Source organism: Molossus molossus, unplaced genomic scaffold, assembly GCF_014108415.1.
Source record: "Molossus molossus isolate mMolMol1 unplaced genomic scaffold, mMolMol1.p scaffold_m16_p_15, whole genome shotgun sequence".
In the NCBI taxonomy this organism is placed as follows: Eukaryota; Metazoa; Chordata; class Mammalia; order Chiroptera; family Molossidae; genus Molossus; species Molossus molossus.
Window position 1 is genome coordinate 4021902 of NW_023425350.1, and position 24973 is coordinate 4046874.

At 46.4% G+C, this 24973-nt stretch overlaps 3 protein-coding genes across 10 annotated transcripts in view; 2 read left to right on the forward strand and 1 right to left on the reverse strand.

The window, feature by feature from the left end:
- The window catches only part of ASAP2 (ArfGAP with SH3 domain, ankyrin repeat and PH domain 2), a 152103-nt gene extending 147613 nt beyond the window's left edge, over nt 1-4490 (forward strand). For 3 of the 4 annotated variants that reach the window (XM_036262821.1, XM_036262823.1, XM_036262824.1), the window contains 3 exons: nt 126-217; nt 610-732; nt 3036-4490. In XM_036262821.1, the coding sequence (XP_036118714.1) occupies nt 126-217; nt 610-732; nt 3036-3110 (290 nt within the window). In that variant the 3' untranslated portion in view covers nt 3111-4490. The remainder of the gene's footprint in view (nt 1-125; nt 218-609; nt 733-3035) is intronic. The other variant, XM_036262825.1, reaches the window with a different exon arrangement.
- Nucleotides 4491-6734: 2244 nt separating this feature from the next.
- ITGB1BP1 (integrin subunit beta 1 binding protein 1) lies at nt 6735-14194 on the reverse strand. Of its 3 annotated transcripts, none has more exons than XM_036262845.1 (7): nt 14141-14194; nt 13009-13112; nt 12030-12108; nt 10065-10201; nt 8353-8445; nt 7415-7564; nt 6735-6934 (listed from the first exon to the last, which is right to left on the reverse strand). In XM_036262845.1, the coding sequence occupies exons 2-7, from the start codon at nt 13078-13080 to the stop codon at nt 6863-6865; spliced, it is 603 nt and encodes a 200-aa protein (XP_036118738.1). In that variant the 5' UTR covers nt 13081-13112; nt 14141-14194; the 3' UTR covers nt 6735-6862. The 3 variants fall into 3 exon arrangements, with proteins under 3 accessions (XP_036118738.1, XP_036118740.1, XP_036118739.1); XM_036262847.1 differs by lacking the exon at nt 14141-14194 and adding an exon at nt 13952-13970; XM_036262846.1 differs by lacking the exon at nt 14141-14194 and having other exon boundaries at nt 13009-13694.
- Nucleotides 14195-14412: 218 nt separating this feature from the next.
- Nucleotides 14413-24973, forward strand: part of CPSF3 (cleavage and polyadenylation specific factor 3) — a 39926-nt gene continuing 29365 nt past the window's right edge. The window contains exons 1-6 of one of the 3 annotated variants that reach the window (XM_036263029.1): nt 14413-14581; nt 19605-19668; nt 20771-20868; nt 21486-21614; nt 22991-23168; nt 24592-24681. In XM_036263029.1, the coding sequence (XP_036118922.1) occupies nt 14532-14581; nt 19605-19668; nt 20771-20868; nt 21486-21614; nt 22991-23168; nt 24592-24681 (609 nt within the window). In that variant the 5' untranslated portion in view covers nt 14413-14531. Of the gene's footprint in view, nt 14582-15049; nt 15066-19604; nt 19669-20770; nt 20869-21485; nt 21615-22990; nt 23169-24591; nt 24682-24973 lie in introns of those variants that run through there. The other 2 variants (XM_036263031.1, XM_036263030.1) reach the window with 2 other exon arrangements.

Below are 24973 nucleotides of genomic sequence, written 5' to 3' on the forward strand. Positions count from 1 at the left end.
ATAGATGAGACGATGTCAGAAAGCTTGCCTTTCCGACCTGACACTAGGGCTTTCGTATTCCCTGTCTCTGTCTCGCGGTTGCGACGGAGGGGCATGTTGTGAGTTGATTCATTCTGGTCCTAAAGCGGTGGATCTCTCCGGAACAGAAGCTCCGAGCCCTCTGTCCAACGCCGCGGCCACGCAGCCCCCCGCGCCCATGCCCAGGAAGTCACAGACGGTGAGCTCTGCTTCCCTGCTGGGGCCAGGAGGGCGAAGGTCACTCCCTGAGAGCTCAGAGGGCGCGGTCTTTCCCTCCTGGCCTGGTTGGGGTGGGGCGGCTTCTTCTGGGTGCCTGGTCATTGGGATCTGGGCGGGATTCAGCCCCAGAGCTCACCAGCCAGTGGGCTCAGCCCTCTGGCCGCAGCGCCAGAACACCCCGTGTGCATGTCCGGCTCCGGTTGCCGCGGCCCCAGCTCTGCACGGCCCCTGGGCCCCTGAGCTCCCGAGCCGCCCCATCTTGACATCTGTGGGCTCCCAGGCCTGCAGTCGGGACCCCTGGGCCCAGGTCTCTGCCCAGGAGCAGGTGCCTCCCTGCCACACTGACCTCTGAGCCCTCCTCCCCTCACCCAGACCAAGCTGAAGCCCAAGCGGGTCAAAGCCCTCTACAACTGCGTGGCCGACAACCCGGATGAGCTGACCTTCTCTGAGGGGGACGTGATCATCGTGGATGGGGAAGAGGACCAAGAGTGGTGGGTGAGTCGGGGTGCGGGCCCAGGAGGGGCGGGGCCGGCTCCCTGCCCACGCGGCCTGAGGCCTCCTCCCAGGCGAGGCCCTCTCTGCCCCTGTGTCCTCAGGCCTGCGGGCCACGGTGCCCCTGCTGGCCCCAGATGCTGCGTCCACTTCCGAGTGTACCTGATCGACGCCCCGGTGGGACCCGTCCTTACTCGGTGGGCAGGCCACTTGGGCTGCAGTTTCCAGAGCAACCCGAGGGTCTGAAATGAGGTTCCCGCATCAGAGGCCCCGAGTTTCTGGGTGGTGTACCCCTGTGTTTCCCATTTGGAATGAAGCTTGTACAGAAAGCTGAGCTGGAGGGCGTGGTCCTGGGTGTCAGTCAAGGTCCTGAAAGAGCTGCAGCGTCCGGATGGGAGCTGGAATGGGGGGGCACTTCCCCTGGTGATCTAAGAATCCGGAGTCAGCATTCATAGGCTGGGGGACTTGGGCCAGTCGCTTATGTCGCTAAGCCTTAGCAACCTGACCTGTGAAAGGGAGGTCACAGCCCCCGGGCCCCAAGGAGAGGAGGCTGAACAGAAAGCACAGTGGATTAAGGAACCTGCCCGAGGGGTGCACAGAGCACCTGGCAGCTCTGCCTGGGAGCACAAGCTACCGGCCCGCTCTGTGCACGGAGCCCGGGTAGTTCGTGGTCATAGGGTGCCGGCTGGGCTCGTGGAAATCGCCGTGCTTTGTCCAGTGTAAGGAGCACTGTTAGTCGGCACCCCTAGCTCAGCTCCGACCCGTGTGAGCTGTGCTCGCTCTGCCGCCGGGGGCTTGGTGAGCTCGTGCCTGGCCCGCTGCCCTGGCACAGCTGGGTTCCGGAATCTTCTTGTGGCTTCTCTCCCCTTGAGGGACCCAAGCGTCTGCTGGTCCGGGCTCCTCTGTCAGTCCTGCCACACACAGCACAGGTGGTAAAGGGGGCCGCCAGGCCGAGAGGCTCAGTGGTGGAGCGTTGACCCTGCACCAAGAGGTCGCCGGTTCGATTCCCGGTCAGGGCACATGCCCAGGTTGTGGGCCCGATCCCCAGTGGGGGGGCATGCAGGAGGCGGCCAATCGATGTTCTCTCTCATCGATGTTTCTGTCTCTCTCTCCCTCTCCCGTCCTCTCTCTAAAAATCAACAAAGGGGGGGGAACAATGACATTAAAAAAAAAACCACCCTGGCCAGTTTTGCTCAGTGGTTATTGCGTCAGCCTGCAGGCCAGAGAGACCCAGGTTCGGTTCCCGCTAAGGGCATGTACCTCGGTTGCAGTTTGTCCCCGGCCCTGGTTGGGTCGTGCGGGTGGCAGCCACTCGATGTGTCCCTTTTCACGTCGATGTCTCTCTCTCTCTCTCTCTCTCTCTCTCTCTCCCCCTCCCTCCCTCCCTCCCTCCCACTCTATCTGAACAAAAAATGGGGGGGGAAAATGTCCTTGGGTGAGGATTAAAAAAACAAAAAACCTCACCTGGGGAATACAGGAAGGTATAAAGAAGACAGTAAATGTTGCTCATGATCTCAGCCTCCACTCCCTTCTCCCCAAAATAACTATATTTTGATGGGTTGGTTTTTTTTTACTTTTATCTGCCTAAATAATTTACATTGTTCAGATGATACTTGATGTATAACATATAACTTACCCAGAGCAAAATAAAATGGAATTGTTGAAGTCTTCATAAACGCATAGCTACATTTCCACAGGGCCAAGTCACGTTTGCCACTTTCTGTGACTTTGTAGCTCACAGACTCTGACACAATTCCTTCATCCATTAAAGGGAAAAAAGAAAGGCAAAGCTGTGTGTCTGCTGAGGCTGCCAGGGTCCGAGGCCAGGGCCTCTGCAGACCCGAACGCACCTGTCACAGGTCTCGCAGAGGGGCCCTCGCTGCGTGAGTCAGAGAAGGGAGAACAGCTCAGGTGTTTTCCCCAAGTGATTCTTTCTCAGAAGAGATTCTTCCGAACAATATATTTTTCTCCAAATGCTACAGTGCTCTTTAATGTTTCAAACATCTGGAATTTTTTTTTTTATCATCCTCACCCGAAGACATTTTTCCATTCTTTGTTCAGATAGAGCGGGAGGGAGAGAGAGGAACAGAGAGAAAGAAACATCGATGTGAAAAGGACACATCGAGTGGTCGCCACCCGCACAACCAACCAGGGCAGGGGACAAACTGCAACCGAGGTACGTGCCCTTAGCAGGAACCGAACCCGGGTCTCTCCGGACCGCAGGCCGATGCTCTAACCACTGAGCCAAACCGGCCAGGGCAAACATCTGGAATTTTTATGACAACCTGAACTTTTCCCCTTTTCAGATTGGCCACCTCGATGGAGATCCCAGCCGCAAAGGAGCATTTCCCGTGTCTTTTGTGCACTTTATTGCAGACTGAATTGCTACTGAACAAAAACACTTACGTTCGTGTTTCGTTCTTGGTACCCAAACTCTTGCCAGATAACCGGTTTCATGAACTGTACGGTAGGCCCACTTACTCTGACGCCGCTGTTCTGTTCCATATATACAAATGAATCGTTTTTATAATTTGTGATTTTCATGAAACATTGCTGTACTTTTATGAGGAACAACTGAATTGCCTGAAAGGTGAACTGAACAGTTATTTTAACTATATACTCAAGACCCCGAATCTATAGAATTAGCTGGACCTTAAAAACATTTGGGTATCGGAAAGAAATTCTTCCTGCTTTCCTTGGCCCATTTCCGGCATCCATGACCTGAAGCGTAATTGTTTAAGAAGCCAGTAAACGGTGCTGTCAGTTCACCTTCATAGACTTTTTTTAAAAATACCTTTTCAAGAGTTCCTTTGAAAGCCACCCAATGTTCACTTAAAGCAACTTGGAAAGTTATATATTAGCACTGTACTTTCCAAACCTAATGTGTGAGGTTGCAACTGTCACTGTGTTCTGCATGTATGTGTAGCCTGTTGTGAATGATCCTGCTTAACAAAACTACCGGTAGTTTATCATGGCGTACGGTAACAGTTCCTCCCGCTCCACGCTCTGCAAGATTGCCTTTCCTCGGTGGTTAGAAACTGAGGATGCTGATTGCCAAGGAGTGCTTTTAACGCTTACATGCTTTAGGTGTTTCGGAAATTGCCTCTGCGCTTTCTTCATCACAGATAGCACCAGGGTGCAGACCCCGCTGCACCACCGACTTGCTGCTCCCTGCGGAGTGCATCGCTGCTTCCCTTCCTAGCTCATGAGAATGTCGACTCAGTTCAGTGTCTTGTATTTATATACTACACCCACAGGAATGGTAGTTACACTGTCTTGAAATTTAATCAGTCCCTTTGTTTGTAATCAAGAGCGTAATCAGAAATCTGTCGGTCCCAGGGAATGAAACATTCCTGAACATCCCAGTTTTACTATGGACGTCATCGTATCCTTCCTCAGCTTAAGCTACTGGGGCTGGGGCTTAGGTTGTATGTGAGAAAATCAACGTTCATTAGCTTGATGAACTTACCCGTCATACCTCTACTTAGTCATTCTGAGCATGGTAGGAGGAACATTGGGGATGTGGGCATTCTGAGGATGAGCAGGCATGTGATGCCCACTGGGATGTTTACGGAAAGCGAAGGAATAAACTGAAGTGGAGGCTTGGAAAGCAAGGCGACAGTGCCTGGCTGTATGCGTCATGATGGTGCATTTGAATGAAGCAGCCCGTCTTTGTCATGCGAGACTCTTTAAGTGTAGTTTTTGTCTTTTGTTTTGTTTTTTTGCTTTATTGATTTGAGAGAGAGAAGAAGGGAGAGGGAGGGAGAGACAGAAACATAGATGAGAGAGAACATCGATTGGCCACCTCCTGCATGACCTCACTGGGGATGGGGCCTACAACCTGGGCATGTGCCCTGACTGGGAATCGAACCAGCAACCTCTTGGTTCATGGGTCAGTGCTCAACTAGAGCCACACCAGCCAGGCTTGTTTTGGTTTTTAACTACATTGCATTTTTTGTTGCTTTTATCAAGGGAGACAGAACAAACTGGAATGTTTTATGATGTTGTATGGCAACTGCTCCTTGCCTTTCAAAGTTCTGGGTAAAATGTGTTAGATGTGTAATTAAAATCTTTTTTTTTAAAGCACTACGTCTATTTTCACTAATTGTTAATTTCTGTTGTTTGAACCCTCAATTTAGTTAATTTTCTTGTAGATTTAAGAAAGGAAACAGATGTATTTTTGCACAGTGCACTTCTTGTATGTATTTTAACACACTCCTCCCCCTTCTGTATCTTACAATCAGCCTTTTGACTCTTGGTGCCAGCTATATAAGGAATTAAAGTTGATTCATATCAACGTTTGAATACCACTCCCAAACGAATTTATCAGGTTCACTGGTACATAAGTATCTAGGAAATATTTTTCCAATTTACAATTTGATGGTGCTCTTGTGCAGTAATTAATGACTCTTGCCAGAGGAGAAATTGTAAACTTCCCTGCTAATATCCTTTCCTACTTATTTGCTCTTTGCAAATTAAAAAACAAGTGAGAGAAAGGAAAACATTGTAGATATCTATTTATATTTCCGGTTTATGTTTCATGAACTTAGCTGCAGGATTCTGGCATTTTGTGTGCCATTTCGATCAGATCTGCTTCTGGGGACGCGGACTCGGAACGATGTGCACAGACAGACCTAGTTACTGTGTGGCCTGAGGGTGGGCAGTGGAAGGTGCAGCCTGAAATGCTCTTTGAGATGTATGATATTCAATTCATTCACTTGATTACTTTGTTCTAGTTGCAGCGCAACTGTATATATTGTATAACCTAAATCAATTCTTATTTTCATTGTCCTTAACGCAGTGATTTATAATTAGAGCATGTTTAATAAGTCTTCTTGTTAACTAGTCATTTGACTAGAAAAAAATAAAATACTTTTAAATGGACATGGTGTTATTTTTGTTTCTAATCCTTTAAAAACAGTCCTATGAGAACTTACATGCTTATATGCACAACCAATGGACACAGACATTAGGTTGTGGAAAGCAGGAGAGGGGTGGGATCAGGGAGGAGGGGAACAAGGGACATCTATAATCCTTTAAATAATAAAAAAGGGATAAAAAATCAAAACAAATACACTAGCCTACTGTGTGTGAGTCCTTAAATACTAGTACTTTTGACATGGGCGGTAATCAAATCTAAGACAAGTATAGTGGCTTACTAGCATGTTACCCTGACAATATCCTTTTCAAGTTTTAGTTTTTGTGTCTTGAGTTGGCAGTGTCCCCATTTCAAACCAGCAGGACCCTCGTCCCCGGACCAGAGCCCAAGCCAGAGAGACCACGTCCCTGGGAAGGGCCGCAAAGCAGACTGCACTGGTCTCCCTCAGAAAGTCCCCAGCCTTTACTGCTCACCAAGCACACTCTGGGACCCTTACGGGGTTAGGTTCATTTGTGTTGAAAAGTGACAAATGAGCCTGGCCAGTGTGGCTCAGCGGTTAGAGCGTCGGCCTGCGGTCCTGAGAGACCCGGGTTCGGTTCCCGCTGAGGGCATGTACCTCGGTTGCAGTTTGTCCCCGGCCCTGGTCGGTTGTGCGGGTGGCAGCCACTCGATGTGTTCCTTTCACATCGATGTTTCCCTCTCTCTCTCTCTGTTCCTCTCTCTCCCTCCCACTCTACCTGAACAAAAAATGGAAAAATGTCCTCGGGTGAGGATAAAAAAAAAAAAAAGAAAAGTGACAAATGAGCCTGGCCAGTGTGGCTCAGTGGTTGAGCATCGACCCTGCACTAAGAGGTCACCAGTTTGATTCCCGGGCAAGGCACATGCCCAGGTTGTGGGCCCGATCCCCAGTGGGGGGCGTGCAGGAGGTAGCTGACCTATGTTCTCTCTCTTTGATGTTTCTATCTCTCCCCCTCCCGTCCTCTCTCTCAAAATCAATAAAATAAAATAAATGTGACAAATGAGGTTTTTTTAGTCCCAATAGGTAGGTAACTTCACTGAGTTAACTCACTGTTAATAAAACACATTTTAATAGAAAAACAAATGACTGATGTTTTATACACTGCATTTTTTCTCTAGAAAATCTAGCAAGGGATCACTTCATATTTTCATAACAGTTCAGCGCTGTGGATTGAAACAACCGTTTGGAAAACAGCCGGACCTTCCTTCCCAGGACGGAACTCCACTGGCCGGCTGTCACGCCTTCTCAGACGTCAGCGCAGAGTCGAAGGCGGCGGATAAAACCCTGCAGATGGCTTGTGCTTGTTCCTACGTTAAGCGAAAGGCACAGTGAGAGCTCGTGCACCTGTTCCTGGACTGAATTTGACCAGCCAAGGTGTAAATCCTCCCTCCTGCCCTCTCCTAACCCTACCCCTCACACAGCCAGCCTGGGCACAGCTCGTCCCTCGCGTCCCCTCCCACGCTCCTCAGGGAAACGCAGGCGTGGAAACCGAGGGCTGCGGCCTCTGGGAAGGCCACCGGTCAGTAAGAACAAAGCAGGGCCTCTGCCCTCACCCGCTGTTTCCCCTGAACCTTCTGATCCTGGCACACGTGAGTGCTGCCACTGGCCCAGCGCCGTCCACAACCTGCAGGAGGTCTGCAAGCTGGCTGACTGGCCACTTGTTCACTACAGGGTGCCAGGTTTCAGATACAGCCTGAAGAGCATCTCTTCAGCCTTTGAAAAGCCTAAATCGTCTGGTTTTGCCACTTTATCTGATAACTGAGACAAAGCAAGGCTTGGAACCTCACCAGGCTGCTGCACTGATAAACCCAGAGGCTGTATTCTTCACTGCGGGCATCCGTAGTCTTCAGGGCCAATAAGCTTTTCCCTGCCCCCAGACCATCATCATAGCACACCATCCGGATGATTAAGTACAGAGCATGCCTATGTAACACATCCTGCAGAAGTCGGGGAAGAGGAAGACCATGACTATTTTACATGACTCTCCATCCTTTGTAACACGTTTTCCCACGCAGGGTTTTTTTGTGAGGCTTGAAACAGTACAACCGTCCCTTGTTTATCACGGTTAATCCGGTCCAGACTCTAGCGGTTGCACCTGGCGGTGAAGGATTCTGGGGTGCTCAAATACATAGGCCTACAGTCCATACATACAGTAATTGTAATTGTAATACAGGGGTGTATAATTGACTCAGACAACCGAGCACGCACTATCACTTTCACTGTCTCGACCAACTTTTTAATGAACATATTTGAAAAAACCGCAATAGAGTGAAACAGTGAAAGTCGAAGCGCGAAGCGGCAGGGACGACTGTACCAATGGATCTGGGAGAAGGTTTTACAGGTTTTTCACCCAAAGGGACGTTCCAGTATGCTCAGTTATGGGGCGCTCTGCCTCAAGCATTATGCCTTGCTCCTTAAATTCCAGAAAGACGGGTAAGATGACCTACGTTCACAGCCCAGCTCTCCAGACAGACAGCTGTTCGGAACAGGCGCGGGGTCCTAAGCGGACATGCACTGTGGGCCGGCAGCGGGGTGTTGGCCTGGCCCCACCACACAGGAGAAACAAAGGGAAACTCCTATCCATCCACCCTACGAAATGGGCCACTTTTAAGACCAGCTGCCTGGCATGTTTAGAACCCACCACTCTGCAACAAGCAGACCTACCCACAAGCGGGCCCTGAACTCCCCAGGACCTAAAACACGTTTTCCCTAGTGAGTTACTTACGTATTGATCTGACGTCGACACTTTTATACCATACTTGGAAACTCCCATAATAAATTCTTCCTCCAGAGGAACAAAAGGCAACTTTCCATCTTGCTTTAAGGCAAAAATAAATTACATGGCATACATTAAAAATTGTTACAGTAAGTCTGATCAGTCCACTTTAGTACCTGGCTATCACAAGCCCCAAACTCTTTAAAGAAAGTGGCACTCGCCGCAGCCCAGCAAGAATTTCTCTCCAAAGAGGCAGAAACATAGCCCCCCCCCCTTCTTTTTAACAGTCAACAAACCTGAGCAAAATTCAGATCAATGCACTCCAGGTTGCTGTTCTGTTCTTTTGTCTGGGATCAACCCTAATTTCAAGTTCAGACACTGCTCACAGATCCCAGTGAGGGTTCACTGTTTACATTAGAAAAATAAAGGTCTTTAAATACTAAAGTTTATACTCAGGTCAGCTCTCGGCCAGGAAACAGCCGCAGGAACCATTCCTCTCAACCACGCTGCATGGTACCCGGGTATTAGATCTGCCTGGTTACCCCCACGCCCCAGGGCTGTGGGCAGTACGACTGCTTGATGAACGGTTCCCCGGCTCTCGAGCAGATCAGTTAGTACTGTGAGCTCTGCAGAAATAAGTGTACCAGCAGATAACACTGGATGGTTTCCCGAGCCAAATGTCTGGTTCCAGCTCCCAAGTCTGAATACTGCCTAACTTGTCTTCTCTAAAACAAGGTCCTGCTGGCAATCAGTAGATGTTACAGACTGGACACGTGTCTATGAACAATCTGCCTACATTAAAGAGATTGTGGCAACCTCTTGCCAATGATTTCTCACAGTAGGTTTAAGGCAATTCCAGAACCCAAAATATATGGGGTAACAGTAATGCTATTGTCGATAATTCTGACAAGCCCAATTTCTCCAGTGTCGGGAAATTCAGCAGTCCTTATCAGGAGGACCCTAGTGTAACTTGGGGTGAAACAGTAGCAATCTTTCAGAATAACAGATCAGTTGTTTGCAAGTTGCTGGAATGATTTTATATTCCAAACTAAATCTGAGATACAGATCGTGTTAGCCCTGACTACCAAGAGTTCTCCGTTAAATAGCAAGTTAGACTGGCTGATTTACTCAGACAGAGGAGACTTCCTTCCAGGGGGATGTGGAACATTTAATGATCCCATTTGCTGTGACTTCAGAGAACATACATTCTTAAGAGTAACCGACACTCTCTGAACTGGTAAGGGAAATCTTCCCGTTGCCCTAACATCCCTTTGCTAATGAACAGAAGACACGCATTTTCATTTTCTACCTTCTTGACCTCGATTGCTGTTGGAAACAGTATGAATAAATAGGTGTGTCAGGTCAACACTGCAAATGTGACTGTTCGAAGAACTAGAACTCTTGTGGAGATCAGTGAGGTCTGCCAGACTGAAAGACAAACCTATGGTGTGTATCCAAGTCACCGCACTCGCTCCTCGTTTAACCAAGGTCGGCCGCCCCAGCACAGCAAAAACCGTCCGTGGGAGGGAACTGCTCTGTCCCACGCGCCTCAGTCCCCACAGCACCTTGCACCTGCTGCGACTGACCACGGCGCTCAGGGACATTTGAACCGTGGTAACAGCAAGGCTTCAGATAAGGCAGAAGAACTGGACGAACACATCTTTCTCCAAAGCCGTGAGTTTACTTTCTAGAATCTTACAAAATTGAACTTAGTTTTTTACCTGGGCGACATCTATATAATTTATCAGGTCTAGTGGCCCTTCAAGGCTTTTGCCTTCAGAGAGTTTCAGTTTTTCAATGGCACCAACATATTTTATTCGAAATTCTGCACAGGTATCTGAATTATTGTTGCTTTGCCCTAAAGGTGAAAGAAATATCGTGATAAGACTTCAAGAAAAATAGCTGTTTTACAGGATATTCTCAATCCCTTCCCAAATAAGAAACAGACTAAGAAAGATAAAATTTCCTTATATATATAATCTTTTTATAAAATGGGAAAGAACTTAAAATTTCATTCACCTTCTCCTCATTTACTATAAACGAAATATAAAAAACTAAGTAGGAACAAATTATTATCCTTCATTTCAAATTAACAAGAAAAATAAAATGTCAACTAGATAATGATGGAGTCCTTTTCTGATACATAATGACATACAGTTATTTTTCGGTTTCTTTTCCCTCTTTACCATGTTAACGCTGAACTTGCTTTTCTGATTCAGGAAACCTGACCTACTCCTACAATTCAGCCAGAAAAGACAATTTTTTTTTAAATCCTCACCCGAGGACACTTTTGCATTTATCTTCAGACAGAGCGGGAGGGAGAGAGGGAGGAAGAAAGAGAGAAAGAGAGAGAGAAAAACATTGATGTGAGAGAGACACATCGAGTGGTTGCCACCCACATGACCCCAACCGGGGCCAGGGACAAACTGCAACCGAGGTACATGCCCTTAGCGGAACCGAACCCGGGTCTCTCTGGTCCACAGGCCAACGCTCTAAACGCTGAGCCAAACCGGCCAGGGCCAATTATTTTTTTTTTATGCAGATAGAATAATGCTGGACAGGAAGTCCCTTAACTGTGTTAACAGGGTAATGAACTGTGCGACCTATAAAACCTAGTCAACAAAATCACTAAAGTATTTATGCTACCTACCACAGTAAAGAAATACCATGTAAAGACTTTTAGGTGATGTTCATGTAATAAAAAGACGCATAGCTACATTTTTCAATATCTTAAAGGCCTCATGCTTTTACATTCTCTTTTACATCGTATGTTTTTCTCCCCGCTCCTTTTACAGCTCGGCTAGTCTATGCTCCTGAAAGGAACAGCGCAAGGAGTTTAGACAAGTGAATGTAATAATCCAGTTAGACACTAGCTATTGGTGGGTTAGAAGCCATATTTTAATTTCTGAAGAGCTGCTCATTTCAGTGGCTGTATTAATGTTTTCGGTGTCCGTGACAGATGCTGCCCTTAATTACCATGTGCTCCTGGCATTCACAAGCTGGTGTATCTGGGCAAACGGCTCCTTAATCCTTTTCATCAGCAAGGCATTTGTCCTACACCCCACATACAATACAATTCATGCTCTGCCACCCCATTTCTTAAAAAGCTATTTTGAAACTTCTAAATGCCATCCCGATGTTCTCCACATGCAGTGGGCCATCGCTCCGGCCAGTCTCCAAGGCAGCGGCTTTCTCTAACCACCTCACACTCCCAACCTGCATTCCACCAGATCTTGAGCTTTTTCTAAACTATTATCAAAAATGACAGAGGAGCCCTAAACAGTTTGGCTCAGCAGTAGGGGCATCAGCCCATGGACCAAAGGGTCTCAGGTTCAATTCACGGTCAAGGGCATGTACCTAGATTGCAGGTTCGATCCCCAGCCCCGGTTGGGGTCATGCAGGAGGCAACCAATCGATGTGTATCTCACATCGATATTTATCTCTCTCTCTCTCCCTCCCTCCTCCCTCCCACTCTATCTAAAAATAAGTAAATAAATAAAAAATGGAAAAATAACCTTGGGTGAGAATTAACAATAAAACAAATCAATGGAAAGGTATCCTCTGATGAGGATTAACAACAACAAAAAAAGACAGAGGAGAGAGAGAAAACTCAAATACACAAGAACTCATGCCACCCTGGTAAAACTGTGAGCCTCAGACAATTAGTGATCCAAGCTTGTCTGTACCTGAGCTCTTGGTAGAATCTGTGTCAAGGCTGGCCACCGTGCTGGATCGAGAAAGGCCCCCCAGGCTGGAGTCTACAGACTGAGAAATAAACAGATAAGCGTGAAGTACTTAAACATAATTAGAAGCACTGTCTTCTCTCAAGTCCTCTACCAAACATTCAAATTATTTATTATAGTTGAATCAACACATAATCCCAGCTGCTCTTCCCATAACCCAGTACTGAATAAATGTGGTGTCACCATTGCCAACCTAAATCAAAGGCAGTTCCTCTGTCTCTTTACAAGACACCTAATATTCCTATCGTAAGTGAAAATCTACACCTTGCTTCACGTTATCTCCACTGAAACCACAAAGAACCCTGTGCAGAAAGCAGGCAGGGAGTACCACGCTGTTTCATTAACAAGCGAGCAGAGAGACCCAAGGAGGTGAAGTGATTTATCCCAAGGTTACATCTAGTCAACACCCCAGACCTCCAACCTAGGCAGGGCTCCTGATTCCCTCCTGGTGCTTCTGCAGTTATTCTGACTAGTTAACTGCAGCACCAGTTAACACAGGCTGGCAGACCAGAACTTAACTATCAGTGTGAATTACAAACAAAAACCAAAGTATTAAGCAAAATACAAAGCATCATACACGTTAGTGTAGAATTATAGTTATGTACACATAACACAAATCCTAGAATTCAAGTAGTCCAGCCCCTTAATTGCATGCAATTTCTAGCACGTAGAACATTTTAAAATCGGTTTGTTTCAATGAGACCATTTACAGGTCCTGTCCCACCTAGGTTAGTGGATTTAAGAATTTCAGAAAAATCTACCAAAACAAAAAATTAAACCACAGAATGTGTCTCTAAGGCAAAAAACGAATGTTAAAACACACCTAGTGTGAAGACTATCAGCTGGTCTGCCATGGTTAGTACCCTTCATGCAATATCAGAAGAAACAAAATTCACACTGCTTGCCAATTCCATCCCCCTACCTTGCTCTTAGTACTGATTTCACTACTTTGGGAACTGCTACTACTGTGTCGTTTTTTGCCTTTCCGAAACATTTTTCACTACAGCTTGATCCAGAGGAGCTCCCCTAGAAAAACAAATGTTGAGTTACACCAAGAAAAGCAACTTTAAATCACTTTTACGCATCATAGGAATAAACACTATCAATTCCTTCCAGTTAGTTCCATGGTGCAATCCTCTCCTTTAAAACATAAAATTTTGACCACAAAATGTGGACACTTATTTTTTTTTTCATTATTTCTTTTTACATTCTAAAAATCTAACCCATAGAACCAAAAAGGGCAGAAACCTTGTCCTGCCTAGCGGTGTGAAAAGCACTGTCTTCAGAAGTAACAGACATGTCACTTAGTTCTCAAAATACTGAAGTGCCTCAGTCCTCTTTAATCGATTCCGGATACTAAGATTCAGTTACTGTTTGGGGTTCAGGTTCCAAAAACGGTAGGAACAGAAGACATTTACAGTGCTAGATGCTACCTACACCTTTGACCCGCAAGGCTGCAGGGTTCCAGCCAAAGCCGCCCACCCGGGTCACCAGGCTAATGACAGGTGGGCCAAGTTTGGAAGTTAGACCTGGCTGCAAGCTCTTCCCACCCTGCTTCCCACGTGCTCCTCGCGGCGGTGCTGTGCCGCCACGTGCAGGTGCGCAGGGACGTAAACAAAACAGCCGCCTCGCCCGCCCGGGAGCGGTCCAGGAACCGACCAGAGCCGGCACGAGCAGCAGAGCTCCTCCCCGCCCCACAAAGCAGAGCCGCACCCGGAGGGGGCCCCGCGGCGCTCCCACTCCCGTGGCCCTGCCCACGCGACCCATCCACACGCGGCCCCGCGGTCACAGGAGCTGCAGTCCCCGCCCAGACAGGAATCGGTCCCCCGGGGCACCGCATCCTCCCACAGGCCCCGGCCCGCTACCTGCTCCGCCGCCCATCTCGCGCCGCCGCGGGGCCTGGGCTCCCGGCCCAGCGAGGGCGGGTCCCAGTGGAGACCGCGGCCCCCGCGACCCCACCCATCCGCCCCGCTGCGGGCCTCCCCGTCGGCGCCATCCTCGGGGCTAGGTCCCCGGTCAGGCCCAGCAGACGCGGCGAGGGCCGGGAACCTCACCTCACAGCCGCGGGCGCATCGCTGGGGTCGTCTGCGGCCGGACACCCGCCGCCCAGCAGCCGGTGCAGGCGCAGCCACTCCGGTTCCTACTCCAGCGCCAGCTTTTCCGGGCCCCTGGCCCCGCCCACCGGGCCCGCCTCCGCGGCGTCACACTGGCGCACTCCTGACTCCGCCCCCGGCTTCCGGACTCCAGGCGGAAAGGAACCGCGCGAGCCGGGGTCTCCGACCGGAAGCCGAGGGGCGGGGCCTAGCGTCGCGGGCGCCAGAGCGCCGGAAGTCGTGCTCTCGGTAGAGGGGTTTTTCCTCCTTTGGTTCCCCGTGGCTATGCTTCCCGCTTAGAAAGGCTCTGGCGACGGGTGTCGCACGCCTGCTTCGCCTTCAAACTTCTGAGATGTCTGTGATTCCTGCGGAGGAGAGCGACCAGCTGCTGATCCGACCCCTGTAAGGGACCCGCGAGGGGGAAGGGAGCCACGGGCTGAGAGGCGGGGAGGGCCACCTGGATGGTTGGCCGCCTCGGTCGCCCGCCCCCCCTCGAGCATGCCTCGGCCGTCGGCCCCTGGTCCGCGGTCGCTGAAGGAAGGGGTTTGGACAACTGTTGGCCGGAAGGGACATGCTGGGTTGATGGGGATGTTGCTTTTCCTTCGGTCTTAAGGGAGAGTATGTTGGCATCGGGGGTGGGAGAAGCCTAAGGGGGCGTTGGGCGCCTTCATACACGCTGGACAGAGGCCGACCCTGAGGGAGCGGGCGCCGCTGATGCTGGCCGGAGCTGAGCCCCTGGGGACGGTGCAGCGGTGCGAGAAAGAGCTAAATCTGTTTCCTGTTACCCCCAGGACTTGACAACGTGCCAGGATGTGGAAGAGAGGGAGTGAACGAGGAATTTGATACGAGTTCTGTTTTGAGCTCAGACCCTCGTGGAATAAGGAAGGTAGAAAGCTGGAGAGGAGGAAAAGCAAGGTGCTAAGGACAAAAGCTCAGCCCCTGATTGTCTAGAGAAGCTGGTCTTTCAGCAGAGGGGGCCTTCTGCCAGAGACGCACTTGACAGATCTGGAAGGCTGCTTAGAAAGGGAAATGTAAAGGTGGAGAACTTACTCTGTAAGTAAGCAGTTCGAATCCACAAACATGCGTTTAGTGTTAGGTATTAGAAGTGCAACATGGATGGGCGCATTTTTTCCAAAAAGGTGAAAGTATCTACTTAGCACATTGTTGACGGGCAATTTTACGCAGAATTTATCTCCTGTCACTGGCTATTTTTTTGTAATTGAGTATGAAAGTGAAACGATATAAATAAACTTCAGTATACTGTATTTGTACATAATGAATTTAAATGAAACTGTACATATCTGCTACATATTTTATACATAGAGGTTTTAGTAATTTTTTTTGGCATGGTATACTGTATAGCAATCACCTTTTGAAACACACACTTTACACGTTCTAGTTGGATTTTTGTTTTATGCCAGTGACTTTTTTTTCTAAAATGTGGGCTTTTAGTTGCCCTGAAAGCCTAAAAGGTGAATCAATGTAAGGAGCTCTTTTAGAAGGACCAGAAGAAGTGTTAAGTTCTGAGCTGCACTCATTAGAACAGCAGATACCATTTTCTAGCTACTTCAAGAATATAGAATGGTGTGCTGTTTTTCAAACTTCGACCCTCAGGGCAAAGAGTCACAAATACAATAATCCTATATTACCCTGAATTTCAAAATTGAAATAGCTAATGCAAGTGCAAACACGAGTTAACTCATGAGCGGTCAGCAACGTTTGGGCATGAAAGGTCAACATTAACATTCAATAAGTCTTTGTTGAGCACCTACTGGGGGAATAACATGTCTTGCACTGCTTAGTTAACACCTGTCAGCTCTTCACGTGTACAGCGCTGTCAGCTATCAAGCACCACACTGGGCACTGGGGATACAAGTAGGAGAGAAGGCCAAGTTCATTGAATTCACCCTTTCAGAGGGAATTTCAGTGCAAAATGGAAACGTACAGGAGAGAGCATTTGGAATAACAGGAGACCATTACTTTGGAGTCAGATCTGAAATCCAGTCCCTATTCTGTCACTTGCTAGGTCAACAAACTCACTAAACCTGTTTCCTCACGGGGAAATAACATAGCAGCTGTTACTGTGAGGAGTAAGGGTCACAAGGAGTGAGGGTCACTCTGAAAATGGTTACTGTTACTGTAACTACAGGTAGGCATTGGGCTGAGTGCCATGAGCACGTGGAACCCCTAGGGATTCCAGCAGATTGAGGAGAAGAGGATGCTTTCTCATGCATCCTGGGAAAGGTGCGCGAGCTGCATCTTAAAGAATGAGTAGGAGTTCAAGACAGGTACAGGATGGGGGCAAGGATGTTCCCAGCCAGAGGAAGTGGCCGATGTGCAAATGAGAGTGGTCACAGTTTGGGGCTACTTCCCTCTGCCCATGGGTAAAAGATTAGCAGATGAGATGGGGGAGGCTATCAGGGTCCATTTTATGAAGGACCTTGTAAACATACTAAGGAGTTTGGGCCTTTGTCATCAGTTATAGGGAGCCAATAAAGGGTTTTAAGCAGGGTGTGGATATAGTGGAAATTATGTTTTGGGGAAATTGAAGACTGTGCCTAGCAGCAGTGTAGCAGCTGAGTAAAAGGGTGTGTTGAGTGGGGGAATCTAGGATATAACTGAAATAATCTGGCTGATAAGCAGTAAGAGTTTGGGATAAGTGAAATGAGCAACTACTGGAAAGAAATAGGTTTGAGAGAGTAAGGAAGTGAAATCTTTAGAACTTTCAAACTGATGAGATGTTGTGGGGAAGGAAGAGATTAGAGAGGAGTGTTAGGATGACTCAAGAGTCGTGAGTTGAATAGCTGTTAAATGACCATTATTCACCCAAGGAATACAGGAAATGGGGGTCTGGAGTAAGTTTTGGAGTTTTGTTTTTATAACAACGATATGAAGATAAAATTCACATACAGCTCGCTCATTTAAAGTGTACAATTCAGTGGTTTTTATTGTATTCTCAGAGTTGTACAGCCGTCACCATTGACTCCAGAACATTTTTGTCATTCGGAAAGAAACCCTGTACCCAACAGCAGTCATATCGTTCAACCCCAACCTCCCTAGCCCTAGGCAACCACTCAGCTTTCTGTCTACAGATTTGCCTGTTCTAGACATTTCATATAAATAGGATCAGTTAATGTGTAACCTTTTGAGACTGGTTTCTTTTTTTTTATTTTTTGCATTCATCCTTAGAGCAGGAGGGAGAGAGAAAGGAAGAGAGAGAGACACATCGAGTGGTTGCCACCCACACAACCCCAACTGGAACCGGGGACAAATCACAACCGAGGTACGTGCCCTTAGCGGGAACCGAACCCAGGACTCTAGTCCGAGGGCCGATGCTCTAACCACTGAGCAAACCGGCCAGGGCGAGACTGCTTTCTTTCACTTAGCATAATGTTTCCAAGGTTCATGGAATTTGTACTCATTCACTAAGTATTTGTTAAGATTTACTGAGTGTCAGGCACTGTAGCTATCACAGTAGTGAACAACATAGACTGTGTCTCTGCTCTTATTTTAATAGTAAGAAACAAGTTACAAGTAATCAGATAATGGTAATTTCATGTAGTTATGATAGAAGGGTGTCAAGGGTAAATGAAAGGAGGTAGTCAAGAGAAGGACTCTGAGAATGTGTCATTTGGACTGAGACTCAAATGATACAAAGGAGTCAGCCATGTCAATACCTGAGGGTAGCGCACTCAGGAAGAAAGAAGCATGCACAAGGGACGCTAGGTAGAAACTAGCTTGGCACATCCGAATGTAAGGTGCCTGTGAGATCTCCCAGTAGGGATACCTAAGCACCAGGTGTGTTTTAGAGGTCTGGAATTCAGGAGAACAATCTGGACTACGTACAAACGGACTTGGAAGTCATCAGCATGACAAAAACATGGGGCTGAAGATCCAGAAGACTGAGGAGAACCCTTGCAGTATCAACATTGGATGGCTGGGCAGAGGCCGCTGAGTGGGAAGGCGTCTGAGGGGGACCCCGCAGACAGATGAGAGGATGAAGTGGGGAGGAGCTGGAAGTGGACGAGAAGGAGGGGTGACAGGCGGCAGGAGGGCAGGGGACACAAGGACTGAAGATGGCTGCTTGCACTTAGCAACAAAGCTGCTTCACAAGGACAGTTTCAGAAGAGTGTGTAGTAACAGCTGGTGACTGAATTGAGTGGAGGTGAGGAAATGGCATGAGTCTACACGCCTCTTAGGAAGATGGCTGGGGAAAGCAAGACAGTAGGAACTAAAGGAGATTCGAACTAAGGGATTTTGATTTTAGGGTGAGAATGTGCATAGCATGTTAAGATTCTGGTGGTAGAGTGGATTAGGGAAGTGATGATACAGCAGTGTTCAGTTCCCAGGAGGGCCTGTGCGGAGTGCAGAGCCGTGGGGAAAAGCCCAGCCTCGGACGGGAAGGAGGGCTCTCCTGCTGTTACAGGGAAATGGCAGGAGGCAGAGGTGGGTGGGCTGGTAAGTGAAGTTGGACAGATGAACTTTTCATGCAGAGAAAACCCACGTGAAGAAGAGGGTAGAAGGCTGGGAAATCGAGAGCGAGTGGAACCGTTGCTATGGAATCTATAAGGGAAAGCTGAGCGAGGGACACGAGGTTGCATAGAGGGCCAAAGTCGAAGGCCAGAATTTCGTGATGGTTTGACTGTATCAATATCCCGCTCCCAGGTAGGATCTCGGTTTGGGGAGAGATCCATCTCATGTCCATCTACCAAGTGGACTGTGAGGTCCTTGGGGTGAGGGTCCTGGTATCAGGCATTTCCATATTCTCGGCACTTCGTACAGTGCTTGGCAAGTGGAAGCTGCTCACTTAATGTTGAATCATAACCTAGAATGGTTGGGAAAAGGCATCAAAGAAGGTGAGGGATTTGAAAAACAGGTGAGGTTTAGCTTAAAGTGTTCTTGTGATGATTAGAAATTAAGGCTGTTTTAGTCATTGAAGAAGAAAGGAATATTAAAGGCTTGGCATCAGATATACTGAAATAAGGTGGAAGGAAAGGCTGACATTCACAGGTATAAGAAGTTATTTCAATTTAACCTGTTTGGTAAATGCTTATTATGACCTTAAAATGAAAGAATTTTGAAGTGCTGATTCTAACAGTATTATTAAGTAATTTGCAGCACTGTTAGCTTACATTTTCAGTGCGTCCTAATTTGATCCTAACACTCCAAGGTTGAATTTAGTCTTTGGGCTTCTCAGGTCTGTACCGCCTTCTCTCACAGTTTAACGACTCAGAATCCCTGAGCTCCCGAAGGCCGCTGCCGTCGCCCCCACTGACACTCCTCTTCCCTGTCTCTAATCCGGGGGAACCCTCACTGGCCTCGAGGGAGTGCTCCATCAGCTGGGGCCTAGTGGAAGTGGTAGAAAAGCTTGAGTTAATTGGATTTGATTTTGATTGTTTTTATTTCTCCCCTTGAATGTTTACAGTGGAGCTGGGCAAGAAGTAGGAAGATCATGTATTATTCTGGAGTTCAAAGGAAGAAAAATCATGGTAATTATTATTCCGTGGTCCAGTGGACAGTGGCTCTGTCTGCATTAGGTGTTAGGTCTTTTCTAATACAGGAGTTACCTGTGTAGCTCCCAGAAAAATGCCTTAGTTGGTATATGTAGTCTATGCTGTAAAATTGTCATGCTAAAAACTAATACACACTTCTACTTAGTAATTTGACAAAACATGAAATGAACTGGGAAAACATATTCTAAGATGTAAAATGGTCAACCAGATCTGAACTATTGCTTCTACAGAATCCCTCTTCCCTTCTTGGAAGTGCTAGCCATCCTAACTGCCCACCCCCGGTGGGAGGCCCCAGGGAACGTGTGCAGACCTCCAGCCCCCCACGCGCATGTGACGCTGGAGCCTGGAGTGGCAGCTTCAATACTAAGTGAGCGTTAGGGCCGCTCGCCTTGGACAAGGCAGCTGCCTCTGTAAGCCCGTTTCCTTGTCTGGAAGGTAGAGGGTCAGAAGAGGTGGTTTCCATGGTCCTCATTAGAAAGGCCACTCAGTGGCTCATGTTCCTTCGATTCCACTTCTCCACATCTTCAAACAACACACAGTCGTCTTTCTAGTTATTTATTATGTTAATTTTGTAGACATTAATAAAATTTGGTAGAAACAGCCCCAAAATGAGAATATAACTCATTAATGACTAACTCTTAAGAAGTTGTTCGCAAATAACGTAAAATATACTTAAATTGCCCTCGGCAGGAAAGTTTCCCGTTTCTAATCATTGACTTCTCCCAATGGTCAGACCTGGTAATAAATCTGTAAATGTTTAAAGTGTCCACCATCTTCTGATATCAGAGTTCTTGAAAAGAGTTTACTCACTGTGTGAGTGCCTGCCAAGATGAGTTGGAAAGAGGATGTCTTATGCTTTGTGTCCTATAACCCTAAATGTGAGCCATATTTTACACATCTTAGGGAAGTTGGAATTGTTAATAGCGCATTTCCCACGTTTAATAGGAATTACATTCCAAATACTTGTGTGTAGAATCCATCTTGATTATGTGTGTGATGGATCAGTTATTGCCTATTTATCAAATGAATTTTAATAAAATGTAGAGGAGATTGTGATCTTTTGGTCTATCTCTTTCAGTTGGACTGTGGGATCCACCCTGGCCTAGAAGGAATGGACGCTCTTCCTTATATCGATTTAATTGATCCAGCTGAGATTGATCTCCTGCTAATTAGTCAGTAAGTTTTTTCTTTAGTAATGACACTTACAGACTTACACTATAAAAATCATTCTTTACCAGGTACTAAGATTCTGGCATTTAAAAGAGTATTTTCTACCAGGAAGCATGTTGAGACGTCTACGTCTAAGCAGGTTAGAGGAATTTACTGTGCACAGTACTTCTCTGCTTCTAGAATGAGGGAGAAGGACAGAGCATGTGCCTTGGATCCTTGTAGATCTCGAGACCAAGAAAGCCATTCCCCAGAATGTCTCCTCGAGGTTACTGTCTTGTCACATTCTATAGGAACTTCATTTATAAGCATCGATGTTTCAACTTTATACCACTAAAGTGCTTATTACAATTTGGCTGCTAAGAGGAGGTTTGGGTATATTCTTCTTCCGTCTCTGATCATCACTCATAAAGTATTTTGATGTTTAGAAATGCTTTTAATATCTTTTTCTTGCACTGGGACTGGCTGCATTGTTTCTTCCCTCTGCACATCCTCCCCTTGGTGTTCTGAAAGTCTCAGTCTGGGATTGTCACATTGAACTTCGTGGGGCAGTCAACAGTGGTTTCATTACATGTATGTAATGGGTGATGTTTTAAGAATTGACAGACTCTCTTTGCTTTGTTAAGTTTCCATTTGGATCACTGTGGAGCTTTGCCCTGGTTTCTACAGAAGACAAGTTTCAAAGGAAGAACATTTATGACTCATGCTACAAAAGCTATTTATAGATGGCTTCTTTCAGATTATGTCAAAGTCAGGTAAATTACTTTATTAGATTCTATATAGTACATATGATTCAAGATAAGGACCATTTTGTGTTTTTGAAATGGGACACTCTGCCCAGCTGGTGTTGCTCAGTGGTTGAGCAACGACCCATGGACCAAGAGGTCGCCGGTTTGATTCCCAGTCAGGGCACATGCCCAGGTTTCAGGCTCAATCTTTGGTGGGGTGGGGGGGTAGCCATTCAATGTGTCTCTCTCAAGTTTCTATCTCTCTCTCCCTTGCTCTCGCTCTAAAAATCAATTTAAAATAAAACATGTTACAAAAAAAAGTTTAAAAAAAGAAATGAGACACTCTTTATTCAAAGGATATCATTAATTTAGTCATTCAGTAACAATTCATCAAATACCCATTGTGTACCCAGCACCTTCTGGCCTTAAAGCCTTTACGCAGTGTCAACATTTTTTTTCCTTTTTTAATCATACCTTTAAGTGTCTGTAATTTAGATGCATTATAAGGTATAACAATATTCTGTGTGTTAACACGAAATATATTATACAGGGATGTATACTGAAATCTTAGATTATTTGATCAAAACAAATTTTTTAAAAGTTTACTGTTTAATGTGTATATTCTGTGGGTTGCTAAAATGCCATTTGTTATTCTTCATATGTAAATATGAAATAAGGAAGAGTTATCCTTAGTAGTAAATATGCTGGTTAATACCACATGCAGGCACCGTCCTCGATTCTTAACACTATTAACTCATCTCACCTCCATATGAACCTCGTGGCGTGGGTTCCACTATGAATCCCATTTCACAGACGATGATGAATGGAGGATGAGACATGGAGAAGTTAGGAATGTACCTACAATGGTCACGGTGAGACACACAGCTGGGATTTAGACCCAAGCAGTCTGGCTCTAGAGTCTGTTCTTAACCAGCAGTCCCTCCCTCTCTTGCTTTTTTAAAAAGTACATTAGCATAATTTTCAGAAGAAAACCTAGGCTACACTTTGTAGAGAAGTGTCTCCATGTCACGGTGTCAGAAGCTCTATCATGGCTCAGTGCATGTGAATGAGTCTGTTTCTCAGGAGTGTTGGGGTAGGAAAAGGCTGAGAAGGGGGGCCTTCGAAAGCTCAGTTGAAAAAAAAGCTGAGAAATACTGTCCTATAAAGTACTTTGCCTTAATGTACTGGGTGCTTTGCTTAAATTTATGCTTTGTAGCTGTACGTATTAAACATTTTTATTATAATTGCAGAGCCAAAAATACACAAAATGTCCAAGACATTCTAGAGAATACAATCCAGACAGTATAATAATTTCATGGATAGTTATTCACCGTTTCTTTGCGTTCAAAAACTTTTCATAAATCTTGCTCTTAATTCTTTTTGTTGGCATCTTTGAAACTCAGTAATATATCAGCGGACGACATGCTGTATACTGAGACAGATCTGGAAGAGAGCATGGACAAAATTGAAACCATCAATTTCCATGAAGTTAAGGAAGTGGCGGGAATCAAGTTTTGGTGTTACCACGCGGGCCACGTCCTCGGAGCTGCCATGTTCATGATCGAGATCGCAGGCGTGAAGGTACTCTCTAGTTCTGGCATCTTCCTCCCAGAGAAACCAGTGCAGAGCTCTGTGCCACCAAGTAGTGCGAAAGAATTTCCCCGAAGATTCGCACAGTGTCAAAACACTGAAACAGACAAAATTAAGTCGACACTTTTTCCTTTTGAGTATCATAGTTCATACCGCCAGGAGGGTACTTTCTGTAAGATGACTGAGGAAAGTACAGTGAGCATCTCAGAGAGTCAGGGTCCCTCACCCCACCAGAGGATCGAGTCCTCAGTGTCCTGTAGGAAACTGCCCGGGGGAGAGCTCTGTGTGGCCACGTCTACTGAACATTAAAACATCACTTGCCGTTCGCATCTCTTCATGTTCTGGAATTCCCATATGAGCCCCTGGTGAGTGAAGGGCTGCTCAGAAGGATCTTCGCAGCCATCGTTGATGGGAAAGACCAACGGCAGCCTCGATAAACTTGTGAAAACATGGGTGGGTTTCAAGACTGACGCTAGAGCAGCGGTTCTTAACTCTGGCTGCACCTGAGATCACAGGGAGCTTTTTAAAAATACCCATTGAGCCCTGGCTGGTTTTACTCAGTGGTTAGAGCATTGGCCCCCAGACCTAGGGGTCCCAGGTTCAGTTCCGGTCAAGGGCACGTACCTAGGCAGCAGGTTAGATCCCTGCCCTGGTTGGTGTTCTGCGGAAGTCAGCCAGCCTATGTGTCTCTCACATCAATGTTTCTCTGTCTCTCTCCTTCCTCCTTTCCATTCTCTCTAAAAAAATCAATGGAAAAAATGTCCTTGGTGAAGATTAACCCCACCCACCCAAATTTTTTTAATAAATAAAAACAATGAATCAAAATCTGAGGGTGTGGTCTTGGCCCTTTTTAAAAAAATGTTAGGTCATCTTGATGTGCGGCCAGAGTTGAGAAACAATGTTCAGTATAATGTTGTCCTGGGTTTTCGGCAGCTGTTCCTACAGTGTTTTACACATTGAGCTGTCCTTTCTAAATCATTTCTTCTTGCTGTTTGCCCAAAGGCATAAAAAGTAAACCGAAAACAGTACATACGCAGATCTAAAGTCTCATATGAAATTTGATGCACACCCACCCTGCAATGATTTTATCTTCCATTTCAGACCGTTTTCCCATGGACTCCAGTAGACTCCTTTCTCCTGCCTGTTTCTCTGAAGGGTTGAGAGCACTTGTCAAGGTCACTGATGGACAGATCCTCTTTGTGGGATGATCGGGAGTCTGTCACTCTCCTTAGTTAGCTTGACTGACTGACAATGCGGGACGGTCACGACCAGACTCAGACACAAGCATAGCATCTGAAGTTCATCTGTTGTAGACTCGTTTTCCTGTCTTCACTTTCAGATTTTATGGGCTAAATATATTTACTAGTAAAATGCATTCTTCCAAAATCCTAACTTTCTAGCTTTGTCTTCACAGCTTTTGTATACAGGGGACTTCTCAAGACAAGAAGATAGACACTTAATGGCAGCTGAAATTCCTAATATTAAACCTGATATTCTTATCATTGTAAGTAGCAGTTCACTGGCTTGTAATTAGGATAATGTGAGCAGAATTCTTTCTGGTGGGAAAATTACTGTGATCCCATTTTTATAATATGCTATTGGATATAAATGTATTTTTTGTATAAAATTTAATTTTTTACTTCTCTTTGTGTAGTGCAGCTCCACTTTCTTGCTGTTAAATGTGTCAGCGCTAGTCTGAAGTCAGAGAAGCTAGGATATCTTCTAAATATTTTTATCTATATGAATTACCCAAATTCATGGATTTTCTTAAAGATTGTGCAGAAATGATGTGGCCA